Raw genomic sequence first — 25730 nt, 5'->3', positions numbered from 1 at the left:
TTATATTATATGCCACATCTAGATAATAACAGTTGTAATCATGAAACTTTCCAACACAGATCAGCTGGACTCACCAAAGCATTAACTGTTTGGCCCTAGTCTACTTTTTCTCCTCATCTTCTACTGACCCTATAAATCCCCTCTCCTATTAGACTCCACCCACTCTCCCAGAAGGCACTTTGTGTATTTACACCTGACCATTACAAGCAAGGCTTACCCACACTGGCCACCACATCCATCCAAACCAGTCCAATAGTTAAGAGCTCAACTATGTCCATAGCCTCCATGTAGCATTTCTAACCTCCTGGGCCCACAGCATTCCACCTGCTGCTAATCACCTATTTATGTGTCACTAATCAGGTGTCACTTGATCATATTCTGCCTTAAATTGTTACAACTTTAGGGACTTCCCTGGCAGTCCAATGGTTAAGACTTCGCCTTCCAATGCAGGGGTGCGGGTTCGATCCCTGGTCAGGAAGCTAAGATCTCACATGCCTGGCAGCCAAAAAACCAAAAACATAAAACAGATTGTAACAAATTCAATAGACTTTAAAAATGGTCCACATTGGGCTTCCCTGGTGGCGCAGTGGTTGAGAGTCCGCCTGCCGTTGCAGGGGACGTGGATTTGTGCCCCGGTCCGGGAAGATCCCACATGCCGCGGAGCGGCTGGGCCCGTGAGTCATGGCCGCTGAGCCTGCGCGTCCGGAGCCCGCGCTCCACAACGGGAGAGGCCAAAACAGTAAGAGGCCCGCGTACCACAAAAAAAAAAAAAAAAAAAAAAAAAAATTTGTTGTAATTTTAAAATAAAAATGTGATCATAACAATTATATGGTATTGCTGAAAGTTTCGAAGCTAGAGAAACATGCATCTCTAGTATTTTTGACACATTCCATGCCTTTTTCATATGTATGTTTCCCATAGTTCTAACTAAAGCATAAATATAATTTTGCTTCCTGTTTTCCCCCACTTAATATATAAGAAAAAAACTATAATTGAGGATAATGAAGTGATCCATGGGATGATAGAGGGGGCAACTAACCGTGTTGGAAGAGGAGAGAGCAAGAGAGAAATGTATCATAGTAGTTATTGTCTGAACTGAATTTCCGAGGACCTGCCAGAATCAGCCAGAAGAAGAGAAGAGAGGAGGCAAAGGAAGGGAGAGAGCACGCGGAAACAAGAGGCATGAAGCCCGTTACCCACTCAGAGACTGCAGGAAGTTCACTCCGGGTGGAGCCAGAGACGCTGTGGCAGGAACTGGTACATCATAGCAGGTTTGGGTGCCAAGCAGCATGAATTCCATCTGTCAACGATGTGGAGCCATGAAACATGTTAATAGGTGCGTGGGCCAGATATACTAGTGAAATTTGATGACATACACAGTATGTCTACTTGACATCAATCTCCTCTTCCTTCTAACAGAAGAAGCCTGATTTTTTTTTTTTTTTTTTCGGCATGCGGGCCTCTCACTGTTGTGGCCTCTCCCGTTGCGGAGCACAGGCTCCGGACGCGCAGGCTCAGCGGCCATGGCTCACGGGCCCAGCCGCTCCGCGGCATGTGGGATCTTCCCGGACCGGGGCACGAACCCGCGTCCCCTGCATCGGCAGGAGGACTCCCAACCACTGCGCCACCAGGGAAGCCCAAGAAGCCTGATTTTTTAAGGGTGGCAATGTGCCCAGTTAAAATATTCACCTCTTTAGACTTCCTCAGAGTCTGGAAAGGCCACATAACCCAGTTCAGGAAATTAGATATAAGCAGGTGGGTGGGGCTGCTGGGGAAGCTTTTTAAGACTCAGATGGCATACGTCTTTTTTCCTTTTCTCTTTTCCATTTCGCTTGCCTAGAAGGGGGATACAAGTCCTGGAGGTGGAACAGCCATCTTGCGACCATGAGGAAGAAAGCCACGCAAGTCCTGATGATTTCTTGAGCAGCTGCACTTGTTCTGGACTGTCTACCTCCTGACTTCTTGTCATGGGAAGAAAATCAATCTCAATTTGGTTAAGCTAGTGAGTTGAGTCCACGCAACTGAATGCAATCCTATGTAATATAATGTTATGTCCGTTTCTTAAAGATTTGCAATGAACTTAGCATATGAAAGGTGCTGAGAAGTCCTATTTAATTTTGTTTAACCTAATATTGATATCATTTGACAATAGAACTGTTTTTCCTCAGAACACTTAGTATATCTCACCGAGCATGAGTATTCTGCAGAAGTTCGGAAAATACTACTCATTTGTGTTGATCCAGTAGATGGATAGTTGTGACCTTCTACTAAGATAGGAAACACAGGAGGATTAACCTGCTAGGGGAGAAAGATAGTGAGTTTAGTTTTAGATGTGTTGAATTTGAGATGTCTAAGTGGAGCTGTCCATTGACAGCCCTGAGGCCCACGAGTGACGTGGGCCCACGAGTAAATAAGGTCGGTGGTAGTTAAATCCATGGCTCATTGGGTTCAACTGTAATTGTTAAGGAAGAAAATATTCTATGAGTGCTTTTACCAATGAGGAAATTGGCAATCTAGTCTCACACCCTTTCTCTAACTGCCTTGCTATGCAACCTCTCTTGAAAGAGGAAACGGAAAGAATGCCGTGCTTAAAGTCAGACACACTGGGGGTTCAAATCCTGCATTGTCGGTTTACTTAGCTGTTTGACCTTGGCTCAGATATTTAACTTCTCTGAGCTTCAGTTTTCTCATCAAGTGGTTGACAACCTAACCATATAAAGTTGCTGTGAGAATTATGAAGTAGTCAACATTGTGCCTAGTAAATTGCAGCTGCTCCATTAGTGCCAATCCTTCTTTCCCTCTAGTTAAAAAAGATGTGTTGCCTCATACTTTCATCTCCTGTGCAGTGCCTTTTATACAGCTAAAACAGCATTTAAAATTAAGCCAGGGCAACGATTTCATTTCTGCCTATTAAATATCCATATATAACTTGAAGATGGAATTCTAGGGCAGGTCAAAAGAGATTGTATGTACTTGATGGATTTGTAGTTTATTATATTATGTATTTAACAAAACTTAAAGTGCTTCCAATGTGTCTTGCTCTTTTCTACCATTTCATAAATATAAACTCATTTAATATTCATAATACCTTGTTAATTAGATACTGTTGTTATTTCCATACAGCAAATAAGGAAACCTCTTGCCCCAAGAGGTTAAATAACTTGCCCACACTCACACAGCTAGCAGGTGGCGGAGCCAGGCTTAAAATCTGGGGAGTCAGACCCCATTGTCCATGCTCCTAATTACTATACTGCTATATAAAAGATATAAATAAGAAAAATTACCCATATTGCTTACTGTTCTTTCATCCTCATGAGGCCTTTGGTAGCTGTTTCTTTATCTATTTCCTTACGTTTAAAAAAGTAGTTATTTGTCTCTGAGCATCTTTTCATTAATGTCAGAAATAGCAATATGTATAGAAAGTTTTAGCTAAGAGCTATTTTGAAGAGAAAATGTTTAAAATTTGTGTCAATACAGTGCTGTCCAGAGTAGCTATCTCTGTAGCAACAACAGAACTGTTCTTGTTTGTTTGAATTTTCTAGACTCCATATAATTAATTTGAACATGAGAGAGCATGTGTGCACTTTTTTTTTTTTTTTTTTTTTTTTATAAGGAAAGTACAGCTTACCTTCCTGGAAGAGCACATGTATTTTCAAAGGCTCTTACTCCCTTCCCAGGAATGAGCAGCTGTAGCCAGGAAGCAGATGAAATCAGAAACACAGTACCAGTGGCAGGAGGCTTAGATTAAAGCTTAAGGAAATTCCCAGGACGGTGTTTTTAAAGGGCATTTGAAGGGCATAGACCAGGTAGAAAACAAAATATAGGATTATTTCAATGGAAACAATTCTCCATTTCATTGTCTCCTAAAAGCCTTCTAGTTCAAAAAGAGAAGATTGTACTCATGGAAAACTGATGGATAAAAATGATTAAATGATTAAAACAAACAAACAAACAAACAAATCTGGAAACCCATGTCCTATCTCTGGTGTATATTTATTGGATGATCTTAATTTGGCATTTATATCTTTCACATCATTTTCTCTCTCTGAAAATGTGCAAAATTATACCTGTTCCTTCCCACACATTGATGCTTCCAGGATAAATGAGATACTGTTTATAGTTCCATGGAGGAAAGATAATAGGTATACTAAAAATATCACTATTTCAAAGTCCCTGCTTTCCTTGGAAATGTATAGTAATACCAATGTATACTGTGTTATTGAATCAAATTTTCCATAGAAGTGATGATTTTTTCAGAAAATAGATATTTATCCCATTCAGGAGTAACAGTTTCCTTTTAAAAATTTAACCATTTTTCAAATTTAGCAATTTGAATTTTTTGCTTTTTTTCCTTAATATTTATTGAATGCTTGCTGTCCACAATGTATTTTAGTGGAACTCTTTCCTTCTGTTTAAACAAAACATGTTTTATTAATGACTCTTTAAGACATCAATATATAAAAAGGGGATTTTAGTTTGCTTCAAGCATAATATCAGCTGACATCATAAAGCTTCTAATACATTTTTAGGCTAATGAAATATAAGCCCTAGAGCTAAGTTAAAGGAACTACTAGTTCAGTTTTATTCTGCACCGATTCAGACAAACCTGGAGTTGAGTTCTAGTTGCACAGTATAAAAGCAACATTGACAAACTGTAGTATATCTGAAAAGGCGTGAATAAGATGGTTAAAGGTTTGGAAATCATGCTACATGGGCAATTAAACACTTGAAGAAGAGAACAGTTAGGAGGAGCAATAAAACTTGACTTCAAATCTTCAAATACCTATTAGAAAAAGAGATTGGACCTATTCTGTATTGTTGCAGACAACTAAACTGTAAACATAGGTAGAATTTTAAGAAGAAAGATGTCACAGTTAAACAAAATAGTACCCAAAATGAAAAGGGCTGCTTTTGAGGCTTTTGTTTACTGAGATTTCTAGAACAGAAACTGGATGACCATTGGACAGAGATTTTGTGGAGAGAATTCATGATGGGGTAAGAAGTTGGCCTCAAAGACCCCTAAGGTTCCTTTTGATGCTAAATAATCCCATGATCCATTAGAAACTTCATTTACTGTACTAAGTTATACTAGAGTGACACCTTTGCAGCCTTTTGGTGCTTTGCCTCTAAACTAAAAGTCTTCAGATGGCTGTGGGGTTTTTGGTCCTTATGGCTACTTTTTTCTTACCACTTTGCAACTCATTCCTTGTTTTAACAGGATTCTGCTTCATTCTACTTTGTTACTTCTTATATGCTATGGTCTAGGATAACAGCATAACCAAACTTATTAACATTGCATGAACAATTTAAGTGAAGACCTGAAGAGCTCTCCTGTGAATAAGGTCTTTGGTGCATGGACTTTTTGCCATCTATTTTAGTTCTTAAAGGCCCTTTTATCTTTCTTTCAAGTTCTCAGGAGTAGTCTAGATTTGTCAATTATGTGGCTTCTGAAAACTGGTTATCAAAATTCCATGCTAAGCTTCCTACTAATTCATAATTTTTTAAAAAAATTCTTCACTCATTATTAAAATTTTCAAGAACACTTAATCATAGGCAATATATGCTGATCACTGAGCAAGATTTTCCTTAGGTAGGTAAACTTTTCCTGTATAGTTTCTTCAAAATGAAAATAGAAAAAAAGAAAAAAGAAAAAAATTTTAAAATGAAAATAGAATTTATAACTAAATTAGACTATACAACCAAATGAAATTTATTAGAATGCTAATTACTTTTCTCTCCTGAGCTGCCTCATCTTGGTATAAACGTACAGATTTCTTTAGAATATGGAGAATCATTCTGATTTCACTGGTTTTCTTCTTCATCCCTGCTCTTAGTATATAGTGATAGTTTTAACATTACTCAGTCAAAAACATTTAATGAAAATTTACTATATATCTAGCAGGTGTTCTCAGTTAAGAATAAAAGAAAAACATAATAATGTTTTATACAGACTAAGTATAAAAGACTGCTTGACCATTAAGGCGTTTACTCTCTTGTTAAAGGAAACAGGAACCAGTTACAGAGCAATCAAGGAAGTATATTATCAAGGCAGGATTGGTGCAGATATTATGCCCCTAACACTTGTCATGAGAAATGGAGTAGTTCTGCCTCAATATAGTAGAATCAGAAGTTAGTAATAAAAGTGCATTTTCTTTCTTTTTTTTAAGATTTGCTTTGTTAATTAGGTTAATATTGGTGCTAAGAGCCTTTGGTTGTTATAATTTCCTATCATTTATTTGGTAAGAAGAATAATTTGGAGACGTGCTTCACTGACTTCATCAGGAACACGTCTATAAGATATGAAGAAAGCCCTAACACTGACGATATCTGAAAAGTTCAAAGGGTTTATTTTCTAAAGTGTTACACAAATTGCTGTTCCACACCTTTTGCCACTTCCCAGTGTTGGCCAGAATAATTTTAATGTCTCCCAAATGGATGATGCTGACCTTGCCCCAGTCCCTCCTGGGAGATATAAACTTCTTACATGTCCCCAGCTGAGTCATAAATAATATCTACATATGCCCCAGAGCTCTGAACTGTCGTCATCAGTAACACACACAACTGAATGGTATCTGTAAACTAGATAATTTTCTGGAAAATATTTAAAGGCACAAAATGAATACTGCAATAAAAAATTTCTTTCTACTTAACTTTAACCAATTTCCCTGGATGTGTACGTAGAATTATATCTTCATAGAACTTGCAAAAGTCCCAGACTCAAGGGCTGTGTAACCGTCTTCCATAAGCAGCAGCCTTGAGCAATCCTATCCACAATTAACTGCTTGCCGTCGCTACCAAATTGTTCCCCATACGTTATTACACAACATTGTTTCGCAGTACAGCTGGAGTGAGAGTGCTTGGAAGGACCAAAGAGGTTGTCTTTGTCGTGCCCCTGCCCCTAGACAAGGATGTTCTTAAACTGGGCACTAGCTAATCCTGTGACCCTTTTCTTTTAGCACCTTGAGTTTGAATTAGGGAACACGTTTTACATCAAAACGGATACACCTCGCATAAAGTAAGCATTGATTGTTTAGCCAAGATGCCCTCCCCCACCCCCCGAAAGTCAGCAGAGAAGCGGCGAATGCCACTTAGCAGTTAATGAGCTCTCCCTTGCCCTTGACCCCGGACTGGATGAGGGGTTCCATCCCTGGGTCGTTAGACTCTGGGAGAAGGGGTGGCGGGAGAAGAGGAGGGCTTGTTTTTGTTGGGGGATGTGGGAAGTAGGAGCTAGCCTGTTTCGCGGTTTTTTAAGCCCCTTGGCATGCCCTGACCTGATCAAGAGGGAGTCAACTGCTCTCTGGAATGTTCCGGGAGAAGGTGGGAGACTGCTTCCAGAGGAGGCCTGTGGGTGCTGGAGGGCACCAGGGGGGTCACACAGGGAGATGCAGGGCAAGAGACGGGAGGGGCACGAGGGAAGCTGGGGTGCGAGGTGACGGACGCGCGCGGGGGCTGAGGCGGGCGGGTGGAGCTGGCAGCGAGGCAGCGGGGGCGGCTGGTCGGGCGAGAGGATCCCTCCCCGGGCGGCGGCGGCGACCCGACCGCGCGGGCTACTGCGCCCAGGCTGTCAAGCGGGCGCGGGGGGCGGGCGGGAGGAAGGGGTGGAGGTGCGAGGGGAGGAGGGCTGGCACCGGAGCGCCGCGGTGTCGGTGCAATAAAAATGCATCCCATGGAACTGCCCATGGAGAAGGACGGGACCGAGACGCAGCAGCAAGAGGACGTGGTAAAAGCGGAGGAGGACGCCCAGGAGGCGGTGGCGGCGGCGGCGGCGGAGGCGGCCGGGAAGTGAAAGGTCTTGCAAAGTTCAGCGGTTGCTGCGGGCGCCGAGCCCCGGGCTAGCGGCGGAGGAGCCCGCAGGACCGCTCTGCGGGGCAGCGCGGCCAGGCGGGCTATGGTGCCGGGGCTCCCGCCGCCCCCGAGGTGCCCGCGCCCCTCCAGACCGGTGCGCGAGGGTCACCCCACCGCCTGGCGCGGCCCCAGCCCGCAGCTCCCCGCCGCCGGCGCCCACTGACCGAGCCTGGCGCCCCAGGAGGAGGAAGAAATAAAGAGCCCCGGTTCCTCCCGAGGACTGCTGGCGCTTCATCCCGCGGCCGCGAGGGCTCGACTCCCTCCCGCACCCGCCCGGCCCGGGTCCTCCCGGCTCCTCCCGGCCATGGGGAGCTGCGCGCGGCTGCTGCTGCTCTGGGGCTGCTCCGCGGTGGCCGCAGGTGGGTGGTGACGCTGCCGGGCCCCCAACCCCCTTCCTTCGCCCCTTGTGTGCCCCACCTCGGGACTCGGGGGTGCAGGCGAGTGCAGGCTGAGAGCGCAGAGCTCAGCTCCCAAAGATGAAATGAGTGGCCATGTTCCGCCTCCTTTCCCCGGGTCTCAGCAGTTTAAAATACTACTGATTTTTTTTTTTTTTTTTTGCAACTGCGATACACATGCCTTTGGATAACCCGATATCCTGGGTGCGCCCTGCCGGAGACAGCGCGACCTTGGTTTTTTTCTCGGTTTGGACTTGTAAAAAACTGCCTTTCCATTTTGTGAGGGAACAAAGGACCAAGCTCGCCATCCCCCGGCACTTCATGGCCTGAGGAATGATGGGGAGGGGTGGCCCAGCGACCCTGGGCGCGCGTGGGCCGGGGCCGCTCTCATGTTGAGAGCTATCGCCGTCGTCCCCGACCTCATGCTGGGTACTAGGGAGCCAGGTGGGGACACCTGGGGCGGGGTGAGTGGCCTCTCCCTGGGCAGTGGCTAGAACTCAGTGAGACCCCGGGCTGGGACGATAGGTAGTGATCGCCCCGGGTTGCACGGAGCCGGCTTGCCGCCCTTGGGGAATTGGTACCCTGGCCGAGGCTCCGCGGGAGGTCGGAGGCGGGTCTGCTTCCTGTCTCGGTAACTGGACGACCGGTAGAGGCGTCGTCAGATGCGCTCTCCCTCCCACTCCCATCCCGGCTGCCTTGGGCTGCCCTTGGCCACCCGTTCCTAGCTTGCCGTTTCTAAATTTGGGAACCCCTTTTGCTCCTCTCCCTCCTCTTGCAGGTCACCCGGTTTCCAGTTAGGCGTAAGTGCGGTTCAGGGTGTAAGGGGGAAAGAAAGTGAGGGACTCTTTGGCCACTTGGTCTCTCAAACGCATCTCGCTTGCTCCAGAAAGGGGAGTGTGGGCTGGAGGGACGGACTGGTGGAGAGAGAGCATTGGCACACTTCTCCCTTCCCTTCGGTTTCATCCACTCAGCCCCCAGAGACACAAGCATGAAGTAAAAGCCAGGCTTTAAAGTCTGCATCCCAAACGCGTCCGACTCTTAGGAGCATCCTTGCTATACTTGGATGGCTACTTCTTTAGGGATCTCTAAGTATTGTGTCCACCGATTATTTATCTGGCTCCAGTCTTTTCTGGATTTCTTCCTAGTCTGGGGTGGGGGCATCTAAAATTATTCAGTACTTTTCCCAAGGAGCCGTTAAAGGTCTAAGCTTTTACTTTAATTCTTGCTACTTATGCACCCCTGCATGCACTTATGCATGCTCCCCCAACCACAAAGTGAACTTTAATAAACCTTTCCCTTTTCAAACCGTGTTATGGCAAAAACATGCAAGCAATCAAGAGGTTGTAAATAAATATCACAAGGCAAGTGTTTCAAGTCAAAAATACTTGTACGGGCAGTATATGATTTTCTCTGAAATGCTTTACAGGTGAGTCATAGCACACTGTGTGTTTGGGTGATCCTGGCCACAAGCAACTGTTGCCCCAGCTAATCAGAAAAGGCAAACAGAGTCCAGGCATAACGCAGACTTGAATTCGACATTTAAAAAATATGCCTAAGGAAGCCCTTTCTTATGGTTGCAAAGAACCATAAGGCTCGTGAGGCTCATGATAGTGAGTGTGTGAAATGTCTCTCTTTTGGTCTAAGCTGTCATTTGGCTTCTCCAACAGTATAGAGATAACAATTCAGAGATGCTCCCTCTTAAGAAGCAGAAACGTTCAATTAGCCGGAATTTGGGGTTTGACTTCTTTTTCCATTTTTTCCCCTCTCTGTTTTAACTTTTAAAATAGATAATTTTGCTTCAGGTATTCATAATTAAAATGACAAGCCCAAGTTAAGGATTATATTATGTAGTCAGGATGTTAGTAGGTGTATAATGTTTATCATTTTAAGTAATTTTGAAACATTAAAGTCTGTTGGACCTTTGTTTGGGTGGAAGCGCCTGTTTCTTTAGGAAGGTGTTTTAGTTCACAGATTATGTTTAAAGGTCCTGTTAGTGGCTGCCAGACTGTAAACATCCTCCTGTTAAGCAAACAGGTAACTACTATAGAACCTGTCATAGGTAGAAGCACTCAAGAGGCAGAGAGCGTGTCAAATAAGCTTTTCTGTCATTTGGCAGTTTAGAGGGTTTTTTCTTAGTTACATTTACTTAATATTAAAAATAGATATTGCACATCTTGGCTCCAGTGGTCTCTAGCTTTGTCTCTCTAAATGAGATCCCATTGTATACCAACATCTCATATTGATTTTCTTAGGGAATTGGTCCTTTCATGTTTTCGTCTTAAAAATACAGTAGAGGGCTTCCCTGGTGGCACAGTGGTTGAGAATCCGCCTGCCGATGCAGGAGACACGGGTTCGTGCCCCGGTCCAGGAAGATCCCACATGCCGCGGAGCGGCTGGGCCCGTGAGTCATGGCCTCTGAGCCTGCGCATCAGGAGCCTGTGCTCCGCAACGGGAGAGGCCACAACAGTGAGAGGCCCGCGTACCAAAAAAAAAAAAAAAATACAGTAGAATCCTACATTTCCTCCTTAATGCCTTCTCATAGACATGTTAGATAATGCTAAAGACTCAAATTATATTTGAAAGACTAAATTGAGTGATCTTAAAAACATTGTTTGTTTTTGGTATTATTTATGTCATGACTTCAAAAGCAAATGAGTGTATTTCAAAAACAGAGACTGTTAGAAAGCAGTCCCATTATCTTTAGGCGCATTATCTTTACCCAATGTTTCCACTTTCCTTCCTCTCGCCCTTTACCCAAAGTGATTTTATTTTCTTCTATGTGAATTTTACACAAATGGGCACGTAGGCACACACTCACACACACACATGCACATTCACACACTTGCATATACAAATAGTATAAGTGCAGAAGGGTATTCATGCTCAAATTTGGTAGCATTTCCTCTTTACTCAAAGCCTTGGGACAATATGGGGATCACTCGACTGTTGAAGATGGACTAGGTGGACAAAAGAGGTTTCCAGATGGGTTTGTCTTGAATAACATATGCTCTCCCATCTCTAGGACTGAGTGGCGTGGCTGGAGTGAGTTCCCGCTGTGAAAAAGCCTGTAACCCTCGCATGGGAAACTTGGCTTTAGGAAGAGAACTCTGGGCAGACACCACCTGTGGTCAGAACGCCACCGAACTGTACTGCTTCTATAGTGAGAACACTGATCTGACTTGTCAGCAGCCCAAATGTGACAAATGCAATGCTGCCCAGCCTCACCTGTCTCACCTGCCAGCTGCCATGGCAGACTCATCCTTCAGCTTTCCTCGCACATGGTGGCAGTCTGCTGAGGATGTGCACAGAGAAAAGATCCAGTTAGACCTGGAAGCAGAATTCTACTTCACTCATCTGATTATGGTGTTCAAGTCCCCCAGGCCGGCAGCCATGGTGCTGGACCGGTCCCAGGACTTTGGGAAGACATGGAAGCCTTACAAGTACTTTGCAACTAACTGCCCGGCTACATTTGGCCTGGAAGATGATGTTGTCAAGAAGGGAGCTATTTGCACTTCTAGATACTCCAATCCTTTCCCGTGCACTGGAGGAGAGGTAAGGGCACATGTTTAACTCTACACTGTAAGTAAGGTAGAAAAATGTTACCAGCCCACATTTTTTTTTAAAGCATGAAGGTATACTTGTAGCAACATGAATGAAATTAGAATTTTTCATGAGCTTTATTTGTCATAAATTATTTCTCACCCTTAGACATGGATGTGTAGTCATTTTCAAGCAGGTTGCCCACTGGCTAGGTTTAAGTCAGATTTCTAAGATTTTAATTTTTTTCATTTTAAGAAAGAGTAAATATGCCACAGTATCATTTTACCTTAGAGATTTAAAAGGCTACTGATTTCTTCAGTTAGCAGGACTGCTTACTGTGCTTCTGAAGAGGCAAGAGTTATTGAGACAGCCTGTTCCTGGAGCCCACGCTGGTATCTTCCTGAAACTGTTAACATAAATAGGAAGTAAATAAAAACAAAGCCAAGGGAGAAAAAAAATATGTTTGTCAGAAGGATTCTTTTATATAACAGAGTTTTACTGTTAAGATTGCAAGAGTGCATAGCAAACAAATGAAGGTAGTCTCTTTTAAGATGCAGAAACTCTTTTTGGACACACATACACATCAGTTGCAGCTTAGGGTCTTGGGTCTATCCTGGGTGCAAGAGCATCTCAATATCATTCTGCAAAACAGCCTCCTTAGCTACTAGTCCAATTTCTGTATGGAATATTTACTCTTTGTTTCATATTTCCCCTCTCCTAAGGGGGAAACATGTCTTTTTTAACTTGTACAGATGTACCTAGAAAGCCCTCCCCCACTGAGATATGTGAAAACATGGAATTTAGAGGCAATTGAGAGAAAGCAGATTAAAAGAATAAAATACCTTCAACGTGTAGATCAAGAAATATCAATGCAGAAAAAAAGAGAAGAGAGAGTATAGTATTTCTAATTCTAGTACATGACACAAACACACAGAGTAGATAAGTGGTTCTCAACAAGGAGTGATTTTGTTACCCCCCATCACGAGGGGGACATTTTTGCTGGGGAGAGGGACACTGTTGGCTTCTACTGGATGGAGGCCAGGGATGCCACTAAGCCTCCTACAGTGGCAAGATAGCATCCTTCCCAGTGCTGTTCCCAACAAAGAATTATTAGCTCAAAATGTCAATAGTGTCAAAGTTGAGAAAGCCTGAACCAGGTGGTAAGCATATATCCAATGCATGTATTACAATGGCTACAGAGACTAAGATAATCATTCTTCTAGCAGTCATTTATATTACTATTCACAGACTTCCCAGATGATTATATTTAGTAAATATTCATTGAGCCCCTACTATGTGTGTCAGGCATTGTACTCAGTGCTGCTAATTCTGTCTTTGGTTTGGGGGACAGGGGTGCTTGCCAGGGACTTGATGGAAGCACTGGTTTAGAAACTTCTTCTCCCTCCTACCATAGACCCATATGGACTTTTGCCATGTTACCCATCTACTTCTTCTGTGGACACTCCTCAGACCAGGAACAGAGCTGCTGGCACCAGAGCCGACCAGGATGTGGTACAAGCAGCACACAGACTATTTTCCATTCTTAGTCTTCTTTCCATTCTTCTCTAAAGTTGGCTTAATATTGTAAACCCGCATGCACACTGTCATGATGGACATTTTTAAAGATACCAGGACAGGAAAGAGACAGATAAGTTAGACTCATTGTTTTCTTCTGTGGAGAACACTTTGTGTTGCAAACAAATGAATGGCTTGAACTCTCGAATTGCTTTGGAATTGATCCACAGGCTCCTATCAGTTCCCTACATCTCAGTGCTACTGGGCCATGTGTACCTATGAAGTAGCAAAAATAGAGTTTCAGTAACCAGATGGCAGGCATGCTTGCTTAGCAAATATCATACTGAATGCATTACAATGGCCCAGCAATTACTTAGAGATGACTAAAGGAACATTTATTTAACCTACAGCAGAGCAAAATCTTATCTTCTTTAAAGCCAACCTACTTATTGTTATCAATGCTTACATCAAATTCCAAGCAGAGACTAAAATTTACGTTAGATGGATCTTTCGATGTGCAGTCACCTTTTGTATCCAGTTAAAAAATTTTTTTTACTGTAGTTGTTATTTTAGCAGACATATTTCAATGGCAAGAAAAACATCAAGTGCCACCTAGTTCTCTCTAGAGCATTATTTGCAAGTGTACATTAAACCATCATAGAATTTCTTCCCTTCAGAGACAGGTTGGGGAACGAATCTTTCCCTCCTGAGTTAGAGAGTAGGAAAGAGTCTTCCTCAAAGGTAAGGACCAGAGGAAGCCCCCTAGCAAATGATTATTATCTACCTCTTGCATGTTGCTTTGGAATATAAATTAGTGCTGAGCTACAAATGAATTTTTCAGTACAACCCTGTATCCTCAATCAGTCTCTTTGAAAATTGAGTGATCAGAAAAATAAGCCAATTAATCTAGCATCAAATAAGTAGTCTCAAATTTCATTTACTCCTTATTTATAATACTATAGACCTGTATTGTCCTCTATTCTATATAAGACTTCTCAGGCTTTCTCTAGGTATTATTCTACTACTCAGACTAACATAAATATATCCCAGACTTAATTTGTTTCCGTTGTTCATTCTATAATATTTCTTTGGGCTTTTAGGGCCCTAGAGAGTCCAGTAGTTTCATGTCTAAGAAATCAGATACGCCCATCTTCAGAGTGGAAGACACCAGTCATCTGAAAGAGGACTTTAAAAATATAGGCCCGAAAAATCCACCCAGAAGAATACTTTTTAAATCCAAGAATAATTTTTAAATTTAAATACTTTTAAAATCCAGGTCAAATCTACTACACAGAAAGTTTCTAAACTGGTCAGCAGTTTCAAAGAATAGGATATGGTTATCCTAAAATGTGTCTCCTCTACAGGAGAGGAGATTGAGGTTCAGAGGTAGGGCGATTTGCCCAACAACATACAGTTAGTTAGTTATGTGACAGCACTAGGACTAAATCGCAAGTCTTCTGACTTTAAGTATAGTATTTATTTCATAAAACCATGTTCTCTCTCCATTACCTCTAAGAATTGCTAGCAAAGAGCTATCTGCCGTTCTCCTCGCTCACTCTCTCACATTTGCTATTCATTTGGATGTGACATGAAGGTAAAAAATTAGACATTTATAAGTATATAAATATTCTCATTATGTGTCCTATGTCTCCAAGTGGGAAGTATAGGATGGGACATTCCCTAACTTATTTGCCCATGCAACCCTCTTTTTGCAGAACTCCGATTACTATCTTTCAGAACTCTAGACATCCTCAGAGCACAACTTGGGAAATACTGGGATGGAGGTATTAAGTGCTCCCAAAAATCCTGGTAAAAGGCACAGATGGGGGAGATGTTGTTCAAGGGGTACGAAGTTTCAGTTATGCAAGATGAGCAAGGTCTGGAGATCTAATGTACAACAGTATGACTATAGTTAACAATATTTGAAATTTACTAGGAGGGTGGATCTGGAGTGTTCTCACCACACATACCGAAAAGTAGTGACTATCTGAGGTGATGGAAATGTTAGCCTGAATGTGGTGATTATTTCACAATATTTATGTATATCAAATCATCAAATTGTACACCTTAAATACATACAATTCTTAATTTTCAAATACACCTACATTTTTTTTTTAAAAAAAAGGCACAGGCCGACGTGGTGCTTGGCATGGTACTGGGAATGGGGGTGGGGAAGGGGGAGATAGAGAACAAATAACTGAGTAAAAGATACAGTATGCCAGAGTGTGATAAGTAGTAAGGAGAGAATAAAACAGGGTAGGGGATGGGGAATTCTGGCAGGGGAGGGCTTGCTGTTTTTAAAACAGGTTGAAGGATTTGTGTTTGATGGAACAGACAGTGACAAGAACTCTGAGTTCCTGGCAAGTTTTCATGAGTGAGCAAAATCTATACTTAAGGGTCCCGTTTCTTTCAACCTGTTGATATGGAAAAATGAAGTTGTGTATTAAAATGACAAACATTGGTAAAAATCCCTCTTGCTAGTGTTTCTTAAAATGAGAGCATTTGAAAAGGAACCTGAATATCATTGATGGAAAAGCACATGACTGATGAGTAATCTGAAGCCTGAAGAGAGTTAGTGACTTGTCTTCAATTACTCAGCTGAAATTCGTATTTCCTGACTTCTAGCCCAGTGCTGTTTCCACTATACTAGTTTGAAATTCCTTTGTACCAAGCTGTGTAGTGTGAAAGACACAAAAACTATATACATTCCTTTCCTTCGTAATCCTTACAGTCCAGTGGGTAAGAGATTAAATGTGATAATTTATGGACTGATTGATTAAATATTATGAGGTAAGTGCATGATTAATTCCCCAAGTATGTTGTGAAAACAATAGGCTTTGCAAGATCTGAGTATCTGTTTGTCTCTTTAGGCCGTTGAAAAGGATTATATTTCAATACCTTGTGATAAAGTCAGTATGGCACAAATGTGCAGAAAATGATAAGTTAATCAGGTTTTTACAGGTATTTATATGTATAATGTCCTAAACAATATTTAGGATTTTTAAACTGAAAATATAAAACAAAGTAATACATGAGTAGAAATGCTTTCTAAACACTACTCTTTGGTTAGCTACTTGTTTTCTTCAATCATTGAAATGTGCTCATGCCTATTTTTTCAGCAGCATCAGTCATGAGTTATAGTGGCAGCTCTTAACTACTGAAGCTTTCCCATCTGCCAGGCATTCTGTAGAGTCCTCTGCATCTCTTATTTTCACAAGAACCCTGTTAGTTGGGTACCAGTATTGACCCCATTTTACAGACAAAGTACCTGAGACTTAGTGAGTCAGAGTAACTTGGTCAGAGTAAGTAAGTAATGAGCTAACCTGTGCCAGAGCTGGGATGATTATTACCTTGCCTTAAAATTATTTATATGGTTAGGTTTTATTATAACTCCAAAATTAAAAACAAAACAAAACTAAAACTAAATTGCTCTGCTAATTATTAAACTGTAAAACTTATAGTTTAATTGATAATTTGTAATATGGGTATGTGAACAATGCATAATAAAGTTAATTTTTTTTTACATTAGATAGAAAAATAACAAGTAAAGATTCTTTGCACTTAATGTTACCCAAGATCATTTAAAATAAACTATATGGGAATGAGTATTACAGTTCTTCAGTACCATTTAGCATACTTTTTATTTGATTGATTTGTTTGTTGGGTGGAAGGGAAATACTTTATATCTAGTTGATAACCACTTTAAGTAATTCTTCTAAGTTATTAATGTTATGCTTTGAAGCATATTCTCAGCTATAATTTTGTTGAACTTTTTTGAAAATAAAATGTTGTATATATTTGTTTAGAGTGTTTCAATTATCCACACCCTGGGGCTACTCCCTTCCTGTAGGGGTGGGGCTAGAGACTTATAACAGCACATTTTAAAAAAATGGCTTTAGTTTAAGGAAAACCCACAGGATGGTTATCAAATAAAATTATTCAAAGGAGCTACATTAAACATTCGAACAAACCCAGAGATTAAATCAATAAACTTTGACTTATTGATTTCAATGGGTGAATACCACCACCACCCCCCCGCCAAATACCTTCTTTCTAGCTATTAAAAAAATCTGTTTAGCATCTGCTTGCTTCATATTTGTTCTGTTTGATGGTTTAACTTTGGTTGTAATTTTCTGGAAACTTTGAGAGATCAGATTGCAAAATGCTGAGTTAGTAACTGATGATTCATATTGAAAAATTAAGGCCAGACAATGAGGAACAGATACCTGGAGGTCAGGTATATCTGGGCATACAAGGTAACTTCCTACCAAGGAGTGGAGAACACAAACCAGGCTGGGAGTATTAGAGGTTGAGGGCTCTGGAAGATGAGGAAAATGAATCATGCCAGAGAATATGGAAGTTGTTGCTTCTGATCCGTAATCAGAATTAATTGTCTGAAAAGTCACTGAATGTAATCTCTCTCGTCTGCACTCCCATGCACCCTGGTCATTCACATGTAACTATAATATCATGTGCCCCATCTCTTCTATTCCTACAGTGTTCACTTCCTGAGGAACTTGGTATCCCCCCTCATTGTATTCACTCTGTGGCTCCCAGACCCCCCACCTCTGAACCTAGCACAGATCCCCGCAAGGCCTAAATGTCCAGAGTACATTTGGAGAATACTTCAGGACAGTGAGGAGGCTGGTGCTGAATCGAATTATATGAAAATAACTGTAAAATGATGATACTGTTTACTAATTGTGTTGGATGTTACACAACTCCTAAGTATCCTTTCAAACTAGTCATGATGCGTTCATTCTTCTTACAAATATTTATATAGTGTCTCCTATGTGCCAACTATTTTAGGAATTGGGGACACACAGCAAAAAGTCAAAAACTGCTGCCCCTGAGATTACATTCTAAATGTAAGGTGCTGAACAAGTTAAGTAAGTAAAGTATATGGAATGTTAGATAGTATCAATAATAAGTGTAAATTAAGAAAGAAAAAAATAAAAAGCAGGGAAGGGGGCTAGGAAGTAGGAAGGGCGTTTTAAAGGCTTAGACAGAGCTCCCAGGGAAAGCCTCACTGTGACTTTTAAATAAGGACCTGAAGGGAAGCAGAAATGAGTCATGGGCATGTCTAGGGGAAGAGCAAAGACCCTGAGGAAGTCTGCCTCCTACTGATAGGACAGTGAAGAGGCTGGTGCTGAAGCAGAGGGGTTGAGGTGTAGTATAACAGGTGAGGTCAGAGGTCAGAGGGATAATGGGGAGGTGTGGGAGATTATGTGGAGCCTCATAAGTAGGTGCCCAGGATGGCCCAAATTTACACCTAGATCACTTAAATCCTGTTAATTATTTGTAGCATCCCCTTTCACTCTCAAAGAGATCCCAGTTTGGACAATAAGTTATTATACAGTCATTGAGTTTTACTCTGAATGATATTGGAAGCCAAGGGAGTCTTGAGCAGAGGGGCAATATGATCAGTTTATTTTATTTTTTATTTTTTAAGCCGCTCTGCAGCATGTAGGATCTTCCCGGGCCGGGGCATGAACCCGTGTTCCCTGCATCGGCAGACGGACTCTCAACCACTGCGCCACCAGGGAAGCCCCGATCAATTTATTTTTAATAGGATTTCTCTGGTTTGTGTGTGTGTTAAGGAAAGACCAAAGGGGGAAGCAGGGAGACCAGCTAGAATGCTGTTGCAATAATTCAGGCCAGATCTGATGGTGCATGGACAGAAGGTAGCAGTGGAAATGGTAAAAAGCTGTTGAGTTCTGGATCAGTTTTATGGATGAAAGCTAACAGCATTTGCTGACAGGTTGGATGCAGGGTATGAGAGAAAGAGAGAAGTAAGTATGTTTTTAGCCTGAGCACCTGAAAGAATGGGACAGCCATTTACTGAGATGAAGAAGACTCTAGAGGGAACAGATTTGGAGAGGAATGCCAGGAGCTTATATATGGACACGTTAGGTATGAGTTGCCTGTGATACATCCAAGTGGAAATACTGAGTAGGCAGTTGGGTCTGTGAGTTTAAAGTTCAGAGGAGAGGTCTGGACTAAATATATAAACTTGGGAGTCATCCGTGCAGAGATGATATTTAAAGCCATGAAACTGGATGAGATCATCAAGGGAGTGGGTGTGGATAGAAAAGAGGAAAGTCCAAGAACTGAGCCCAGGAAGGGATAAAAGTTAGTCCACTGACGCTGCCATTACCAAAAACGCTTGGAACTGCCCAGGCTTACACAAGAACCAGTCTTACCAATCTGCGGGTTCAGTGGTTGTTTAATTAAGCAACAACATGAATTCGAATAACATTGACTGGCTACAGTCGAAACAGAGGGTACAAATTCTAAAATGAAAAGTCAGAGGGAAGGCATGAGCACTGCAACTTTAGGTTTTCAAAAGATGAACCGGGGCTTCCCTGGTGGCTCAGTGGTTGAGAGTCCGCCTGCCGATGTAGGGGACACGGGTTCATGCCCCGGTCCGGGAAGATCCCACATGCAGCGGAGCGGCTGGGCCCGTGAGCCATGGGCACTGAGCCTGCGCGTCCAGAGCCTGTGCTCCGCAACGGGAGAGGCCACAACAGTGAGAGGCCCGCGTACCGCAAAAAAAAAAAAAAAAAAAAAAGGATGAACCGAAACAAATAGGGGGAAGGGAAAGCACTGATCAGGTAATGAATGATGATACAAAAGGGAGAGGGAACAGTATTGAAGAAGAATGATAACCCTTGAAAATATCATGCTGAAAGAGAAATGTTGATTTTAGGTGCTTTCAGATTTTAAGGGCCTCACATTCCATTTTATCTTGACTCATCCAACTTTTAATCTTTTTTGACCCAAAATTCCAGATATAGGAGCAATTTTTTTTTTTTTTTTTTTTTTTTTTTTTGTGGTATGCGGGCCTCACTGTTGTGGCCTCTCCCGTTGTGGAGCACAGGCTCCGGACGCTCAGGCTCAGCGGCCATGGCTCACGGGCCCAGCCGCTCCGCGGCATGTGGGATCTTCCCGGACCCGGGCACAAACCCGTGTCCCCTATATCGGCAGGCGGACTCTCAACCACTGCGCCACCAGGGAAGCCCAGGAGCAATTTTTTGGAATGATTTTTTTTAAAGGCATTTTAAAATGCCCCTGAGCTATTACAATATTGGAAATGAAATTAAAATATAGCATCGTACACAGTTTTTCTGCTTAGTGGGTTGTAAAATTTAATTTGCAAAATGTGATGGAGAACATTTACCTAAGGCAAGGGTGCTGTGCAGTTAATCCCATTTATGTAGAAGTATTTACGTTTTCACAATCTTGAAAACTATTAATGTTTTTATTAATGCTTATGTATTAATGTTTAGTTGTTCTATTAAGGAGGAGAAGAGAAAATCATCATTTAGAGATCACAGTATAATGTGCCAGTTTCTATTATGTTGGGCATTTTGTATACATCTCACTTTATCTCTAAGAAACAAGCTCTTTTCCTGGATGGTTTGTCTTGTTAACAAAAAAACAAAAACAAAACACCAATCCTCTTTCTATGTCATATTTCACTTGTCATCCTAACTTTCCTGTAACTGACAGGAGCAGAAGTCTTTCAAGGCATCAGCTATGTTTGCCGGTGTTACTTTACACTTCATAATCACAGTTCCTAAAACAAAACAAAAAAAGTATGAAAAACATTCAAACACTTTCTGCATGACATCATTTGTGCTAACAGTCTATCTTTCGGCAGCTACTGAAGAAGGTTTCAGTGTTTTAAAGTTAAAGCAAAGAGAGAAAATTTAATCACTCTTTTATACTGTTTAATCTGCATTAAGAATTTGTGTTTCTTTTTATTTCAGCCAACCTGACCTTGTTGAGGTCTTTGAGGCTTTCCATCAGTTCCTTTTGTAATTGATGCCTACATTTTTCTCATATCCTGTGTCCCAATGAATAACCCTCTGACTCCACTCCCACCTCTTAATAAAAAGCAAAAGTAAATGGAGGCCACATCAACCACTTCTCTGTCAGAAGAACTAGGCACCTCACTCTCCAACAACCCATGTTCACCATCCCAACACACCCAACGGGGTAGGACACTACACTCACCCTGTTGTAACAATAGCTCTCTCTCTCTGATGATTACCAAAGTTCAGAAAAACATACACCCACTGGGGAATCCTTTCTGGGGCAGGGGACGTCGTGAAGAGGTATAGTTTGCAACAACAGAAAGGTAATTGTCAACTCCTGCTCCACAAACCCCTGACTCCCTTTCTGCCCACATGCTCTATCAATCCTGTTTGTTACTTTTGGCCATTTTTCTTTCTAATTTTTATTTCTTCTCTTTAATAATTTAGTTATGTCACATTAGACCACTTCTTTTATCGCTTCTCTGGCCCCCAAATATCTATTTGTCTGCAAAAATGGACACGATACTTAGCCTCCTCCCATGATTTTCTCTCTGGAATCTTCTGTCAGTTCTTTCAACTCCATTGCCCCCTTGTCTGTCCATCACATCCCCATTCTAGATCAATTCTACTGTTCGCCTTCTTGCTCCTTCAGCTAAATAGCTGAACTCTAATGGGAAAAAATTAATAACACAATTGTGCTGAGAGATACCTCTGCAAATTTGTTTTCCAGCCTGAATTTGGCCCTCAAACTTCCCCGGAAATCCTTTTTCCCTCAGCTCCCTTTCATTCCTGCAATGACTCTTTCAAAGTGTCTTCTCCTCTCCCTAAGACCCCTTCTCACACCCATTGCTTGCTCTCAGCCAAAGAGTTTGCCTCTTACCTCACTGAGAAAATAAAAACCTAAACAAATAGCATCACTGTCTAACCCCGAAAGACCCATCAAGGCGAAAAACTGAGATTCGTTCTCGATTCTTTTCTCTCCTTCACCCAGCCTCAGTCATTCACCAGGGCGTGTCCCATTTTGCTACGCAGTGTCTCGAGTACGTATGCTTCTCTCCATCCCCACAGCTACAAATGGTGGTGCAGATCATTTCTATGTATTATTGCAATGTTCTCCTGAGGGTTCTCTCTATTCTGTCTTGCTTTCTTCCCAATCTGTTCTCTATACCACACTCTGAAGGATCTTTATGAAATCTAAAATGTCACTTCTCTGCTTAAAACCCTTCACTAGGGCTTCCCTGGTGGCGCAGTGGTTGAGAGTCCGCCTGACGATGCAGGGGATGCGGGTTCGTGCCCCGGTCGGGGAAGATCCCACGTGCCGCGGAGCGGCTGGGCCCGTGAGCCATGGCCGCTGAGCCTGCGCGTCCGGAGCCTGTGCTCCGCAACGGGAGGGGCCGCGGCAGTGAGAGGCCCGCGTACCGCAAGAAAAAAAAAACAAACACAAAAAAACCCCCCAAAAACCCCTTCACTGACTCTCCAGTTTCCTCATAACGTAGTCCACGTGGTTTGATGGGGCATGCTACGCCCTCTCTGAGAACCCGCTGCCTCATCCTCATCACTGCTGCTTATACCCTCGCCTCCAGCTCTATCTATTGAACCACTGTGTTACCCCAAGGTGCCATGCTCTTTCTCATCCTCTGACTCTTGCACACATGCTTTCTTTTCCTGAGATGCTCCTCTCTTCTGCTTCTCTCCCCAAGTCCTACCTCTCATCCACTTAGCTAAGTTGTCACTCAAATATTTTTGGATGGATGGATGAAAGGATAGATAATTCCTATTAATCCTTAAGGACTTTCCTTAAACTTCACCTCTTTCCAAAATTCTGGGTTAGGTGCACGACGTCTGTGCCTTACATCTGTGCACCCTTATCACACGCTCACCTCTGTCATGGCGTTTATCACATTGTTCTGTGAGTTCCTTAAGGTAGTCCTGACCACACTTCGAGAAACACTACCCTTGCATCTAACATGTTGCCTGCTAAATAGCTGTTTATCAAATATGTGAACTCTGAGGCATTATTATTATTAATATTATCAATAATAACGATTTGTTACCTTTTGTTGTTTAAAGCATCTCTGTGGCAGAGTACCTGGTCTGCAGACACACTAAACAGTATGTTTGAGAGATGACTTGCTCAATGTCTGTTAAGTTAGCCATTTAGGATGACAGATCCTAAGGCAGATAGTTAATTAGTACAATTTCTCAACAAGAACAATGTCGTAGCCTCCATCCCTTTGCAAACCCAAACCACAGGCTCTATTTCTAATCTGCAAAGGCCTGGTACAAAGGGTTGCAGTTTAGATGGAAAGGTACACATCTATCAACACCTGTTGGAAAACAGCAGAAGGTGCATGTAAAGGTTAACTGGGGGGTTCTGTTTGGTTTTTCATTGATATCATAGGAAATGATTGCATAGAGGGCCTCATGCCTCTGCTCCTGCAGTACTTCCAGCTGGGCTTCTTTTCACAGTGCTGTGTTGGGTGCAAAGGTGGGGTTTTTTTTGTGATTCTGGAAAACAATCACCTTATGACACGGCCTCTGGACACACCTGTGCAGCTATCTGGTTCACTCAGATAAACTGCCAAAGTCGTTACTCCCTATCCCTAAGAAATATTATTTCAAGTAAGCCAAACCCCACTCACCTGCATTTCTAGAGTTGGGAGGAGAAACTAGCTTTGAAGAAAGAGGTTAAAATTCTTTTCTTTGAAAAAATCAAACCAAAAAACCCTTAAAAATATAAAACTTGTAAGTTCTGTCTCTTTCTTATTATCTGAACATCACTGTAGTATATTCCTGCCTTCAGGGAGTTCACAGTCTGATTGGGACTTTAAAATTGCTGTCTCTTAAAGTATAAAAAAATAATTGAAAGGTGGAGAAGGAAATTCCATGGAAAAGTGCACATGTGTGAAGAAGGTCAATGCTCAGAATGGTTGGAGAGTATGGAATGGTGGGGAATGGAGAAGAGACAGGGATGAGGGAAGATGAGGCTAACCCTGAAGGCTCAGTTCAGATTATACAGGGTCTAGTGTGCAAAGTATTTTGGACTTGATCCTGTGGGTAGTGGAGATCAATCAGTAGCTCTTCTGGGTAAGGATAACATAATCAGAACTGTTTAAGAAAGACAACTCAGGGAACAGTGTGAAAGATTCTTGAGCAAAACTTATGAGATTAAACTTAATAGTGATAAATTCCTCTTTTCAAAAATCAGCTGTAATACCACCAAAGAGGTGTGACTTATTAGCCATTCATGTGAAAAAGACCTGAGGGTTTCGCTTGACTGTAATCTCAATGTGAGTCAACAATACATCATGACTGCCAAAAAAGCTAATGCAGTCTTAGGCTGCATTAATAGAAAAATAATGCTCCAAACAAAAGAGAACAGTCCTTTTGTTGTGTTCTCTAGTCAAAGCATAGCTAGAATATTATGTTCAGGTCAAGATATTCCTATTTAGAGAAAGCTGAGCAGAATTGGTGAGATCAATTAGAAACCTCATTACATCATGAACAATTAACTTGGGATATTTGACTGTGAGAGAGGATTTATGGATGTTCAGGAATTGCTAGCATTCTTCAGATGTTTGAAGAGGGATTAAATGGACTCTGATGCTTTCAGAAAGCAAGAGTTTGACCAAAGAAAGACTTCTTAAAAAAACGGATGTATCCAAAAGACAAAGTGAGATCCATTGAGTTTCTCATCCCATGAAATGTTTCAGCAAAGGCTGAGTGAGCCTCTATGAGAGATGTTACAGAAAGGATTTGTGTACAGATTTGACGATTTGTCTCAGGACCCCTTAATGTCTCATCCACCTCTGAATACATGGATTATGCCATAGAGTGAGTAAATGACTTAAGAAAATTCTTTACATCCAAACTACTCCAATAGCAGGGGTCTTGGGCTGGATACTGCTTAGCTAGTCACATCAGTCTTCCTGCTAGCTAGGCAGGAGCCCTCAATTTTGGTGTAATCTTTTTGGGGAGATCTCATTTCTTGCAAGGTGAATGGGTCCTTCTTCTTAACCACTGAACCTAAGGAAGTCACTTAACTGCTAAAGAAAAGGGTGTCAGCAGAAAAAGAAATGAGTCCCTACTCTCTCTGAGTCTCTATTTTGTATGAATAGATGATATTTTATCTATAGCTTATATTTCTAGATGCAATGTGGTAGCGTAAGTGTAGGAGTTGGAGGCCCATATCAGGTTCATCACCAGGTTCTGGTGGTTCTATCTCTAATTGGTTCTCACCTGCACTGTTACCACTTTAATTCAAGTTCCTCATCTCACACCCAGTCCTCTCAAGTAGCTTCAATGGCTCTCTCTTTAATTTAAGGGTCTTAGACTCTTCATTTGTAAATTGAATCAATGTGAGAAAGGACAAAATAAGGCACATATAAATGTGTTTTATAAATGGCTAAGTACTCTATAAATGCTAATTATTATTAATAATAATATAGTTCAATTACATTATTAGTGAAGTGCACTTTTAGGTCACTTCATCCAGTCAATCAGCAAATATTTGGATGCCCACTATGTGTCTAGCACTATCTCAGGCTCTGGGGATACAGTAGTAAACAAAAGTAGGCATAAAATGCATTCTAAAGCCCAGGCAACTGACTTACAA

General features: G+C 41.9%; 1 protein-coding gene across 5 annotated transcripts in view; it reads left to right on the top strand.

Annotated features, from left to right (window-relative positions):
* Window positions 1-7681: 7681 nt before the first annotated feature.
* The window catches only part of NTN4 (netrin 4), a 111103-nt gene continuing 93054 nt past the window's right edge, over window positions 7682-25730 (top strand). For 3 of the 5 annotated variants that reach the window (XM_059080285.2, XM_059080284.2, XM_067009916.1), the window contains exons 1-2: window positions 7682-8204; window positions 11263-11792. In XM_059080285.2, the coding sequence (XP_058936268.1) occupies window positions 8150-8204; window positions 11263-11792 (585 nt within the window). In that variant the 5' untranslated portion in view covers window positions 7682-8149. The remainder of the gene's footprint in view (window positions 8205-11262; window positions 11793-25730) is intronic. The other 2 variants (XM_067009918.1, XM_067009917.1) reach the window with 2 other exon arrangements.

Source organism: Kogia breviceps, chromosome 12 (genome assembly GCF_026419965.1).
Source record: "Kogia breviceps isolate mKogBre1 chromosome 12, mKogBre1 haplotype 1, whole genome shotgun sequence".
NCBI classification, from domain to species: domain Eukaryota; kingdom Metazoa; phylum Chordata; class Mammalia; order Artiodactyla; family Physeteridae; genus Kogia; species Kogia breviceps.
This window is presented reverse-complemented; position numbering and strand designations above follow the sequence as displayed.